The sequence below is a fragment of the Saccopteryx leptura genome, chromosome 4 (genome assembly GCF_036850995.1).
Source record: "Saccopteryx leptura isolate mSacLep1 chromosome 4, mSacLep1_pri_phased_curated, whole genome shotgun sequence".
In the NCBI taxonomy this organism is placed as follows: Eukaryota; Metazoa; Chordata; class Mammalia; order Chiroptera; family Emballonuridae; genus Saccopteryx; species Saccopteryx leptura.
The window spans coordinates 17,716,862-17,730,292 of record NC_089506.1 but is presented as its reverse complement, the minus strand read 5'-3'; the positions used below and the strand labels follow the sequence as shown (position 1 = coordinate 17,730,292).

General features: G+C 42.2%; 1 protein-coding gene across 1 annotated transcript in view; it reads right to left on the bottom strand.

Moving 5' to 3' along the window:
* MTMR7 (myotubularin related protein 7) overlaps positions 1-10,938 on the bottom strand; it is a 96,594-nt gene extending 85,656 nt beyond the window's left edge. Inside the window, exon 1 of the mRNA XM_066380234.1 lies at positions 10,691-10,938. Within this exon, the coding sequence (XP_066236331.1) occupies positions 10,691-10,714 (24 nt within the window). The 5' untranslated portion in view covers positions 10,715-10,938. The remainder of the gene's footprint in view (positions 1-10,690) is intronic.
* Positions 10,939-13,431: the final 2,493 nt, after the last annotated feature.

Sequence of the window (13,431 nt, the reverse complement as noted above, 5' to 3'; positions counted from 1 at the left end):
TGAGAGCAAAGCTAAAATCGTGACCTAGTTCAAGTATAGCATTCCTATGGAAAGCCTTACTTATATTTTCTTGTAAAGTGCTTTTGAGTTAATAAGCTATTTGCATAATTATGTAAAAAAAATAAGAGGAAAAGGAAGAATAAAAACCGAGGCTGAAGACACTCAAGCTCAGACACCATGTCACCTTAAGCCATGTCCTTGATTCACTCATTGGAGGAGTGTTCGTTGTGCGCGTCCACTCTGTGTCAGGCCCCGAGGGCTCCGGGCGCAGGGGTTAGAGCACCGACAAGCTGACGCCCCTGCTGCTGCTCTCGCGAGCTCTGCCTGGGGGCGGGCGGGCAGGGGAATAAACAAACATACACACATGGCAGAAGGCGCCAGGAGGGAAATGAAAGCAGGATACGGAGCTGGGTGTGGAAGGGCAGCAACCTGTCCAGGGAAGTCCTCGCTAATAAAACGACTGCCTCTGCTAACAGAGAAGCAGCCAGGGAGAGCCAGCCCTGAGCAGCTGGCGGAAGCGGCGCTTCAGGCCAAGGGAACCACAGATGACAGGCCCTGGGCCGGACCTGCTTTGACAAGTTCAAGGGTCTACAAGGAGGTAGGATGTCTGATGAGTCTGCGAGGGGGACCGAAGGGGAGATGAGGTGCCACAGGCAGCCACAACGCCCGGTAGGGACTTCCAAGACAATGTTAGGACTCTGGCCTTCTCCCTGCCTCAGCTGGAAAACAAGTGCAAGGTATACAGGGGAAGGCAGCAGGACCTGGCAAATACAGCTCCTACACAATGGAAGATTTTCCCAAGGTCTTGGTTTATGTTCTCAACAATTGCAGTATTATACTTTGTGGTTTAACTCTTTTCTGCAATGTAAGTTTCATGAAACTAGAAACCCTGTCTGTCTTGTTCACCAATGGCTCTCCAGGGCCTAAAACAGAACCTGGCACGTAGGAAGCACTCAAGGAACATTTGCTGAAGGTACAAGTAAATGACTGAATGCATGAATGGTGCCTTTGAATCTACCCACTTAGCTCAAGAAGGCAAACTCCCTTTCTTAAACCACCACGACTCGGGGTTGAGCAGGTCACTCCAGTGCGGAAGCCAACCTTACCTGCAGCACTTGCTTAGTACCGTGTGCCGTGCCTCGGGCCCTGAGGCATCAAACTTCCTAGAACAGCTTGGCAATAAACTTATTTCTCTGAGAATCTCTGATAAACACTGTTTTAACAAGTGAAAAGGAGGAGAAAAGTAAACATACACTTTTTATAAAGTTGTCATAGCCTGCCACAAAATCTTAAGTGGGGGTTATTTTTAAACTACTTTAAATGGCTGTGGGAGGAAGGGTTGGGCTTATGTCCTGGGAAGTACTTCTACTCCCAAAGGCTTCAACTAGCTGTCCACCAGGGGAAAGGGCACTAGAAAAAAATAGTTTAAACTGTTCCTGGCTTAAGAAATACGGTACAAAATGAGCTTCTTGGACTCCAAGTGCAAATAAGCATACAAAACTGACCCATCACATGGGACAGAGACAGAACCCTGGTAATTTGGTCAAGAGGTTTAATTTCATGCATATTTAACAGCTTGTCCTGTTCAGAATGGAAAAACCAATAAAAATTAGGATGAGAAAATATGTGTCCATCTGTGCTGTGAAAACAAGTGTTGCAGACACTGTTTTGCTTGTGGATATACAACAGAAGTGAGGACCAAACTGAATCAGTTAATAAATTTAGTGGGGAATGCCGAAACTTACTAATAAGTAAATTAAGTGGGCATAAAAGGAGGTCACAGTTTCATGTCTTTATCATTCCTCACCAGTGTTTCAAGGTGAATAATCCCTTCATTGCATCCATTTTTAAAGCTTTAATGGTAACACAAATGTTACCATGTCATTTTCATCCACTGATCCACAAATAACCAATTATTAAAATGGAAAAAGGTATAGATAATTCAGAAAAGTAACAAAATGATCAATAAGCACATTTTTGAAAACATCTCACTAGTAATTTAAAAAATGAAATAACAAGTTGTTATTCTCCCCTTAATTTAGCAAATATTTAAAAAATAATAAAGCAAATGGTACAATGAGAAAGATACTATACTATGTTTCTGAAAATTGATACAACTTTTGGGAAAATCATTTGGCAACATAGATCAACTATAAAACTGTTCACCTCTGTAACATAGTAATTCTATTTCAGGCTCTATCCTAAGGGAATAATCTTATAAAGAGATAACAATTAATAAACAAGATTTTCAGCATAACATTGTTTAATAGCCTTTTTCAGAAATGGTTAATTTGATAATTAAATTTCCATAGAATTAAAAAAAATGATAATCTTCCTAAAGCATGTATCCACATATCACAATATGGTAAGTTAAAAGAAGCATACTACAAAATTGAAGTGGATGATACTAAATTTCTAAACAAACAAAAAGCTTGAGTATTCATGCAATGAAAATAATGACAAGGAAATTTACTAAAATATTAACAGTGGTTAATTTCTATGTTGATTTTAAAATAGAATCAAAAGTAATATACTTTTTCCCTGACCAGGCAGTGGCGCAATGGGTAGGACATCGACCTGGGATGCTGAAGACCGACATTCAAAATCCCAAGGTCGCCGGCTTGAGTGTGGGATCATAGACATGACCCCATGGTCGCTGGCTTGAGCTCCAGGTTCACTGGCTTAAAGCTCAAGGTCGCTGGCTTGAGCCCAAGGTCACTGCCCCCACCCTCGGTCAAGGCACATATGAGAAAGCAATCAATGAATAACTAAAGTGCAGCAAGGACAAGTTGATGCTTCTCATCTCTCTCCCTTCCTGTCTGTCCCTCTCTCTTGCAAAAAAAAAAAAAAAGTGTGTGTGTGTGTGTGTGTAATATTTGATATATATACTTCTACAACCTAAAATTATTTGTTAAAAGAGAGAATGCTTAGTGCAGATGGTATAATGGTGGTAACTGACGGACAGCTAATCTTCTCATCACTCTACTGCGCCCTCTCCATCACAGAGAGAATTTGCAAGCGAGATCACTAGTTTCAAGGGGACGATATGGACCTGTGTAATTACAACTTGGTGAGTTTGACATTAATTCTAGGCAAGACTCTAACATGGATTCCTTAAAGGAATTTTGTAGGAATCTAGAAAAAGGACCATCGATCGGCAGGAACATCAAGTCTTCACTAGTCATCCCTGCACTACTTTGTTTCCTTCTGCCAGTGAGCTCACTGAAGAAGTGATGGAAGACAAGGTCACCAATGGTAGATGACACCAAACTGAAGAACCAGTCAATCACTGAAGAAGTGATGGAAGACAAGGTCACCAATGGTAGATGACACCAAACTGAAGAACCAGTCAACCTGTCCTCAGAATCAAGATTCTGGGAATGGGGGCAAGTGGCTTCGGTCACTAAGAAGTCACATCCGCCTACTCTCCTCCTTAGATCAGATCATGGATGAGGTAATAGAAGGCTAGTTCATTAGTGCAGTGGTTTTCAAACTTTTTGAAGTCGGGGCACATTTAAAATCCTACAAATAATTGTAGGAATACTATATACAAATTTCTGAAGAATATGTTATAATAATTAAGTCAAATATTAAAGAAAAAATATAAAGTCCAAGCGTGCTTTTATGGTAATTAAATGAAATAAATGACAAAATTAAATTTATTCTGACATTAAAAAACATTTTTATGTTACATTTTTTGAATTATGCTTTTTAGAATTCGTAATAAAGAGGGGTTAAAAAATAAAAGAAAGACAAAAAAGTTATCTTTTTATATATATAGATACATTCTTAGTAAGATTTAGTAAATTCAGCAGGTCCCGGCACAAATGTGTTAAGTTTTTTCATTCTTATGTTTATAAGAAACATGAGCCTGATGTGTCCTAGAGATTTCTTCAATGTTTGGGCATATATTTGAAAGGCAAATTCTCATTTCCTCATCAATACATTAAAGAATTCCTCTCTTTTTACTCTTAATTGTGTTGAGTGCAGAAAATCCCCACCATACATATCATCTTAACTTTACACCAAACAAAGGATATTAGAAACTTGCCTCCAGTCTTTCTGGGGAACATGGGGGTAGTGTAAACAATCCAGCACCACAGCTTAACAGCCTTTTGCAACCTAATCAGGCAAGTGAGGTGGGGGGTTGGGCAGACTGTCAGCTTACAGCCAATTCCCCACACCTCTGTCCCCCAAAAATCTAAACTCCAAAAACCCTGTTGGCTTTTTGGTCCCCAATAGGCACATATTTCTCTGGAATACCATAAGGCGCACCTGGAAATCTTCTAGGGTGCACCAGTGTGCCCTGGTGCACACTTTGAGAACCACTGCATTAGTGAATGATCCCAAACTGAGAGGAATAACAAATGTGTATCAGGATCTAACAACAGAGTAAAGGGTTAAGCATAAGCTAAATCCAATGAGATACCATTCAACAAAGATAAGTGTAAGACACTATCATTCAAGGAACCAGTAGGGGAGACTTGACTTCACAGTACAATGTGTGGAGACAACTTAGGGATTCTCTTCCCTGGTGAGTAAGCTCACCAGAAGGCCACTGAGCTGGGACTTGATGATATATATACAGTTTTAAAGTATCAACCATCACTCTCTCCTAATTCAAAGACACCTAAAGTAATCATATGTTTTTAACTCACCAAGTAAAGTAAGCAGGGTGGTAAAACCATGGCCCTGCTGGTTGCCAGAACAGCAGTACTGGTACTAAGCTACTGACTTAGGTAGGCAGAAAGGGTTAGGGAGATGGCAACATCAGATGAAATAGTTGAAGGGCCATTTCCTGGAAGAAGGAAAACTTCCTAACCATAAGAGCTGTCCATGGTCATTACGGACTGCTAAGACGCACAGTGAGTTCCCTGCATCAGAAGTACAAATCTCAGAAGAGCTGTGCCCTCGGCTCAGGAGAAATTCAAACATAGTTCTAGTCCATTCCCCCCTTGGGTGCCTGAAAGGCCTCCATGCCTTCCCTGACAAGTCATCCAGACTCTGCTTGGACACCTCTATTCCTTCAAGAGATATACTAATATCTCTTATACAAACACGTGTAATTATGGGGAAGAATTCTATACCGAGCCAAGACCTTCTCCACTGCTCTCTGGGACTATAAAGAATTTGCCTAAACGCTGGACCATATGAGAAGCTTTCAAATACTGAAAGATATGCAATAACAACCTTTATGAGATGTTCCTACTCTCAGTCATTCTACTCTGAGTAATGTACATTAAAAAAATTGTACCAGGGATTTTCATAGGGGTACAAAATCCAATCCCTAATAGTGGAGACAGGTTAAGCAAACGATAGTCACATGAATAATATGCAATCACTAAAACAATGAATAGGTGGATGACTTCTGAATATATATGTGTGTGTGTATATATATACATATACATATATACATATGTATACATATATATTCAGGATGACTTCTAAATATAATATTATGTATATTATATTTATATATATAAAGCAATGGTGAACAAAAGTTCAATAAGAAAAAAATGCTATTTATGAATATAAAAAGTACATATTATTATAAATTAGAAGTGAATTTAGAGTAAGATAAGTATAACTTCATGCTTACTGGGTTTTCTTAAAAATTGTTTAACTGTATAGTAATAAAATCCTATATTCTCTTTTGATGTAAACCTATCTATACTGCTCACAAAAATTAGGGGATATATTATAGCTTCATATTCATTTTGAAATATCCCCTAATTTTTGTGAGCAGTATATTTGTGCCATCTAAACAGGTATTTCCAAAACACCTAGGTCCTGCATTCTAAATAAATCATTCTATATCGTTGGATGCATATGAAAGGGAAAGTATTAGTTGTATTATATATAAGATATAATCACAATTTCCTCAAAAATTAAACATAGAGTTACTATATGATCCAGTAACTCCACTTCTTGGGATACACCGAAGGGAGCTGAAAACTTATGTTTACACAAAAAACAATAATATGAATGTTAATAATAGGACTGGTTATAACAATCAAAAACTGAAAACAACTTAAATGCTCATCAGTTGATAAATGGATAAACAGAGGGTTGTGTATCCATAGCATGAAATACCAGCACAGGCTACAACTTGGATGAACTTTTAGGTTGGATGAACCTAAAAGATTATGCCAAATGAAACAAGTCACAAGAAGCCACAGTATTCCGTTTATAGGAACTGCCCAGACTAGACAAATCTAATCGAGACTAAAGGTAGACTAGTGGTTGTCCGGGGCTGGAGGAAGCAATGAGGACTGGCTACAAAAGTTCTGCGTTTCTTTTGGAAGTGATGAGAATATACTGAATTAGACAGTGGTGACAGTTTCACAACACGGTAAATGTACTAAAAAGCACTGAACTGTATACTTCAAAATGACTGGTGAATGTTTTTTGAATTCTATTTCACTAAACTGTATGTCACCAAAAATACATATCATTATATATATATATGCTATATATTTTACATACTATATTGACATTCATAAATACTTCACACTAGTTTTATTAGAAGATTCACAATACAATGCACAGGAGGCCTGGATCATTAAAACAAATATGAAAAACTAAGAGGCTGAAATGAAGTATTATTCATTCCTTCTATTATTCAAATATTAATTTATTTAGTGTGTGCCTCCTTAGTCCCCGCAAGTGTGTTAGATGCTATGCATACAGGTGTGAACAAGATGCAATGCTTGCCTTTGTAGGGCTCCCGATTTAGCAGGGGAGCTTCACGTGAAACAGATTGTCAACCAAAAATAATACTTGTCACCAGGGGCGGGACATGAAACTCTGTGTTCTGTGATAGAACAACAGGCAGATTTGATTCAAATGAGCAATTGGTCAAAGAGCCTCTTGGAGGAAATTATATTTAATCTCAAAGATGAGAGATTCAGCCAGGTGCAGAGTGAGGATAGAGTACTCCCACGATGAAGGGCAGTGCAAAAGTCCTGAGGCCGGAAACACCCTGACACATTTGAGAAACCCACCAGGCCAGTGGTGATGAGTGAGTAGTTAATAATGAGAAGACTGTCACAGAATGAGGCTGGAGAAGTTAAAAGGGACCCATCCATACAAGGCCTTACAGACATTCTAGGGATTCTTATTTTCCATCCTGGGTAGAGAGGGAAGCCGCCCAAGAGTTTGAGCAGGGAAATAACATGATTAACTTGGGTCAAAGAAGTATCACCCAGGCTCCCACTATGGAGAAGTGATCAGAGATGAGCTAAGAAGAGTCTAGGAGACCAATCAGGAGGCTATGAGCATAATGGCTCAGACTAGGGGGCTAGGGTGGAAAGGAAGAGAAGACATGTTCAAGGTCTGCTTTGAAAGGTCATCACATGTTCTGCTTTATAACTCAGATTTACTCATTTGGGAAAAACGTCTTCCAGGAAGGCCAATGCACACAAGGTAGAGATGACTTAGCCAGGATCTTTAGACCCACGAGCATCATATCCAGTATCACAGTGAATCCCACCAACATGTCAGCTACTTCTAGGAGTCCTGAAGCCTCTTCGTACAACTGAGCAGTTCACACTTGAACCCAAACTATATCCCTGCAGGGTATTTTCTTAGCAAGTGGTAAATAAAGCCAGACAGTGAGGTAGAAACCCACAAGTTCACCATGATGAGTCCAGGTAATCCTCGATGTCCTCACATCAACACAATATCAAACTACTGTAGCTTGTCTTTGGAACATTTACTCTATAGAGCAGGGGTTCCCAAACTACGGCCCGCGGGCCGCATGCGGCCCCCTGAGGCCATTTATGCGGCCCTCGCTGCACTTCCAGAAGGGGCCACCTCTTTCATTGGTGGTCAGTGAGAGGAGCATAGTTCCCCTTGAAATACTGGTCAGTTTGTTGATTTAAATTTACTTGTTCTTTATTTTAAATATTGTATTTGTTCCCGTTTTGTTTTTTTACTTTAAAATAAGATATGTGCAGTGTGCATAGGGATTTGTTCATAGTTTTTTTTTATAGTCTGGCCCTCCAACGGTCTGAGGGACAGTGAACTGACCCCCTGTGTAAAAAGTTTGGGGACCCCTGCTATAGAGGAACCACTCTAGGAGAAAAATGCTCTGTTTGGCATATGCTCTGTTAGAGCCATCGGGTAAACATACACACCCAAGAAAAAATATGTGCACAGCATTCCAGATTATTTACATGCACCTGTCTCTTTAAGCTGCTCTCCCAAGACTAAAGCAGGACACAAGAGGCTGTGATGTCTACCCGAGTCTACAAAGAGTAAATGAATGAATTACACTGCAGCAGGAAAGCAATTGTACATTACACATATGTGCATTTCTTTTCCTCTTAAAATAAACCCCTAATACCCATATGGTAAATATCACTTCAAGTCCAGAGTCGGTCGGATAAACAGCTCTGTGTATATTTCCTTATAAACCACCCAAGACATGAAATCATAAAGTTTAAGGCAACCTACCTATTCAGCACCCCCAGAGTATAATAGAAGCAACGCACATAATGAAGATGAATATGACCACCAATAGTTATATATTTTGCAACATACACTCTGTAAGTAGTCTTATTCTTTTTTCATTTATACTGTGAAAATTCATTTCTCACTCAAAAGTGTAAAATGAAAAGGGTTTGTGGAACCTCGAGAAGTCATTTCATCCTTTCTATCTTTATCACCATTAAGCTTCTCAGCTTCTTTGAGGTTGTAATTGATTCGTTACAATATATCATATTTACAGAACTGCATGACAGCCATCTCAAATGCTCCTGAGCCTCTTCAACCCCTTGCATGTTAAGACTCAGCACTTCTAAGAAGGCTTCCCTCACCCTTTATGGTAGAGCTCACTTTCCATCCCTTCTCCCCTCCCTGCCGGCTGTCCCTTGTCCATATGTCTGCCCAGAATTAGAACTGCCAGACTGGGAACTCCTTGATCTTTCATGCTCCAGGACCTGACAGCCTGGCATATGAAAGGTTCACAAATGCTTGGGGGAATAAAATGAATGAATGAATTGGATCCACCAACCTCTATAGTTTTTTTTTTCCAACTGCATTATCCTAAATGTTAGTTAAGGACCCCCAGTTCAATGACATTTCAGACCATTCCTTATTTTTCTCCATTTCTTTGCCTTTCCCAATAGAAGGGGATTCTGATTTGAAGTAACTACATTGCTCAGAAGGTGTTTTATGGAAACCAGTTTTAAGAATAAGGGTTTACACACATGGCTTCCTAAAGAGTGAGTTCGGACATGAACTAGAAAAAGTCTTTACTCCCTAAATTCATATTTTATAGGAAAATGCCATCCAGTGCCAAGTCACCCTACCACTCTTGCTATTGACATTCATATCAGACATCGTCCTCATGAAGGGCCCCTTCGTCATGACAAAGAAAGGATGCCCTTGGCAAGGGCGAGAGAATGCATGAGTTAAATTCATCGTTCCGGAATAAATTATTTAGAACCACTTAAGCCCTGAAAGCTTTGAGTCACCTGTCTTGTGGTTTATGGCACTCTCTTCTACCTTTACAATTTCCCGATTGTGAAGCAAGAATTGTATTCCATCCCGCAAAATCGACACAGTTTAAATTTACTGATGGAACTGACAATCTCTAGCAAACCAAAAGATTTATTTTTCCACCGCCATGAGATAACGATAAAGCCGCTTTTACAAAGAAGTACTTAGGAACCATTCCAGAATTTTAAATTGAACTCCTCTTACCGGCATTACAAAGTCCAGTAAGCAAGGGTCCCCCGGCACCCATGAGATGAGTGGGATCCCTGGGGCCCCCTAAGATCTCACCCTGCAGACCCAGCTTTGACTTAGCTGTCAAGGGCCTAGATTTGAACATGAGATCACGCTGGAAAGGAAAGGCGCTGTGGCGGCAGTAACAAGAGATAACCAATAGGCTTTTAAAATAGACCCTTTCACTAGGGTTTTATTAGAAAGGGTGTGGATCATCTTCTCAGTCTAAATTATGTCACTAGCACACTAGGAGGAGGACGGTTTGGTACAGTGGAATTTACCTGAAATGATCAGGGATCAGTCGCTTTTACTGAGTGACATAGCTGGTGTTGGAAATACACCAGTGGACGACTCTATAAGGCAAGCTGTACCCTCCTCCCCAATGAACAAAATGGGCTGGGAAAGTCAAAAAGACGAAAGGATTGATAACACGGAACCCGCAGTGAATACTGATCCATCATCCGCCCCGTGTAAGGTCCACCGCGGCTCAGAGCCCAGGGTGGGGGGGTGGGCGGCCACCTGGGTGGGTGGGAACCCTGAGATTCAACAAGCTTCCCGAGTGCATCCAATCCCTGCACCGGTCCTGAGGAAGCCTTGTTTCTCTTTCAACTGCTCAGAGCATCCAACAGAAAAAAAAAAATTCAAATAAAGAAATAAAAAATGCATCAGCAACATAGTGCGGGACAAGAAAGGCGCGTTTATCGGCTGGGGTTCCCTCCCGTCCACCGCTGTGCCCACTGCGCACCCCGAGGACGGGAGGCTGGATGCGGCACGAGCCCAGGCCAGGCCGGGAGCAGCCAGAGAAAGATGCGGCTCCCGGAGCCCCGGGAGATGCAGGGCGCCGCCTCCTCCCCGGATCCGGCGCAGACGCGGCCGGTGCCCCGCAGGGCAGCCGGGCCTCCCGCCAGCTCAGCATCCCTCCGCCCGGCCCTCCTCCGCCCGCGCCCCCGCCACCAACCTTGGGCGTGCGGATGTGCTCCATGGCGGGCCCGCGTCCGCACGGTGCCGGGTGCGGGGAGGGGGCTCTGCCGGGCGCGGGCGGCGCGGGGTTGGCTCCGCCTCCAGGTGAGACGGCGCCCGCGCACGGCGGCCGGTGCGGGAGGCGCCCGCGCGGCCCTAGAGCGTGCGACTCCGCGGCCCGGACACCTGCCCTGTCTGCTGCCGCCGGCCTCGACTGTGCCCGGGTCGCCGGAGCGGAGCCGCTCGCTCCCTTCTGAGACGGGCAGCAGCCAGCGTACTAGTGCGGGGCTCCCGGTGCCCGAGACGCGATGCGGGCCTGGCGTTGGGCGTGGCCTCTGGGAGGAGAGATGGAGAATACCTGCTCCACGGCCCACTGGCTCCCTCCCAGGGCGGCCCAGGCCAGGTGGGACTTCAGGGCAGAGCTCGGGAAAGGCTGTCACGTGCACTCCAGGGCCAGCACGGCCTAGTGGGCTCTGCTTGCATATGTCAGCACGCCAACAGCCGGCATAGCCTTTGGAATGACGGCGGAAATTACTGCAACAAGAGGTGATCTATTAAGTAGTCAAGCATCTCTCATCAACCCGCGCTGTTGGAACTGTTGGAAGAGACGCTTTTCCTTGGCACAGTATTGGCTGCTCATCTGCCATCTTAGCTTTAAACAAACTGGGAGATATAGAGACAAAGCATTCATTATAAGGTGCCATTTTTCCATTTACATTATTAATAGTAGTTGTTGCTATCGTTAGTATTAAGCCATTGGGGAAAGCCAAAGAGAAGAAGTACCCCCCACACACACACACACACACACGCATACCCTGATTGTCTGGCAACCCTGCAAGCACAATGCTCCACCATAACGAACATTTCATAAAACTAGACAGAGTTCTTAGAATAATAGCTACTCAATTTTTTCCTAGCTCTTCCTCTCCTCTTTCCAACTGGATTGTAAATCCTTTGACAGCAGAGACTTTCCAACCTCCTTTTGTCCAATGCCTGGTAGGCACATTGCAGCCTTCCAAGTACAATTTTTATTTAATCAATACAATGTTACATTTATTTTTAAATTTCTAGATCTCCTTCACACACACACACACACACACACACACACGTTTCATCCTCCTCCTGCTCTGGGAGGCAATTTGGACAAGTATTATCAATTGACATGTGCATATGACAAAATTGACCCAGCGCTATAATTTCCTCCTTACTAAAGAACACTAGGAAAAGAGTCGGAGCACTGCGGTACCAAACCAACACTGATTCCTCATTTATAACCATGAGCTCAAAGGTAGCATCTGTCTCCAAATTCCAACAGTACTAGGAATCCTATACCCATTTGGGGGATCCATCTTTAATGATGTTGGAATTATATGCCTTCAGGGCTCTTCTCTCCCTCAACTGGTGACTAATCAAGAGTTTATCTAGTGAGTAGTTGTTGCATACAAATGTTTCTGAGCTGCTGCAAAGTGGCATATGTTTGTTTAAGCACCCAAACTCTAATTGGTAGGTGAAAAGATGTAAATCCAAAAAGCTTAAGTAGCCTAATGCAAAGAAGAAATTTCTTGATTAGTTCAAAAATACAGCTTTTGCAAATTACGGCAATAAAAATCAACATTAGCTTAAAATAAGTAAAGAATTATATTCAAATTATTAGGTTAAATTAACATACAGCAAACTAGAACTAAAATAGCAAAGAAGTCTATAAATGAACATTTTATTTTGATCTGACAGTCTTCTGAGGAATCCTTCTTGACTTGTCCCTCAGCCCTAGTCACTCTCCAGATTATTAGATCACAGACTGTTATGATCTCTGACAGCCATTCTGCACTTCGGGTACTTACGCTACCTCAGGTCCCCAAGTTTCACTGCTTCTCCAAACCACTACCCAATGGGGCAGAAGAGATTGAACAAAATAGCAAGAGCTGGAGAGCAGTGAAGTGAGAGGACCTAGAATACATTGACATGGCTGACTAGGTTGGTCCTAAACTGGACAAAAGTGGCACTAGCCATTCATTTACTTAAGAAACATTGATATTAACAGACTGATGGTCATGCCCAAGGTAGGATGACGGATGACAGGCAATCGAAGAGAGACCCAGAGGAAAAGGGCACTAAGTTCAATAATAATGATATGGAGAACACCACGGAAATGAAAAGTGAACCAACTCAGAGGGCAGCAGGGCATGTGGCAATGCCAAAGGAAGCCTCGGGGAGATTAATCTACTTCCTACATTTTACATAGCAACTATCCAGGACATAATTGACAGACTTCAAACCATTAGTTCTTGAAATCTGATATCTGCTATGTCTGGCATGAACCACAGGTCATGTGGATGAGTGATGCATCTCTGAATCTTCACACAGCAGAGATCTCTCCATCTGGTCCAAGAACCAATGAGAAGGCGAGAAGAAACTTACTCTTCTAACACTGTAATTTGCAGATGGATATACACCCACGTTTGCCCAGTGGGTTGGAAGATGGCCATTTTTCTTTAGTATTTGTGAATCCTGGGTCGAAAATAAGTACTGCTCACAAAAATTAGGGGATATTTCAAAATGAATATGAAGCGATAAAATATCCCCTAATCTTTGTGAGCAGTGTCTATTTCAACAAAACCATTTTCGCCTTCAAGCAAAATATTGTACAGTAGGGATACAGTCTAGCTACCTGCATATTCATCAAAGGACTTCCCTCACCAGAGAGCATCCTGATTGACCCTTTTTTTCATAAGTGTGAGG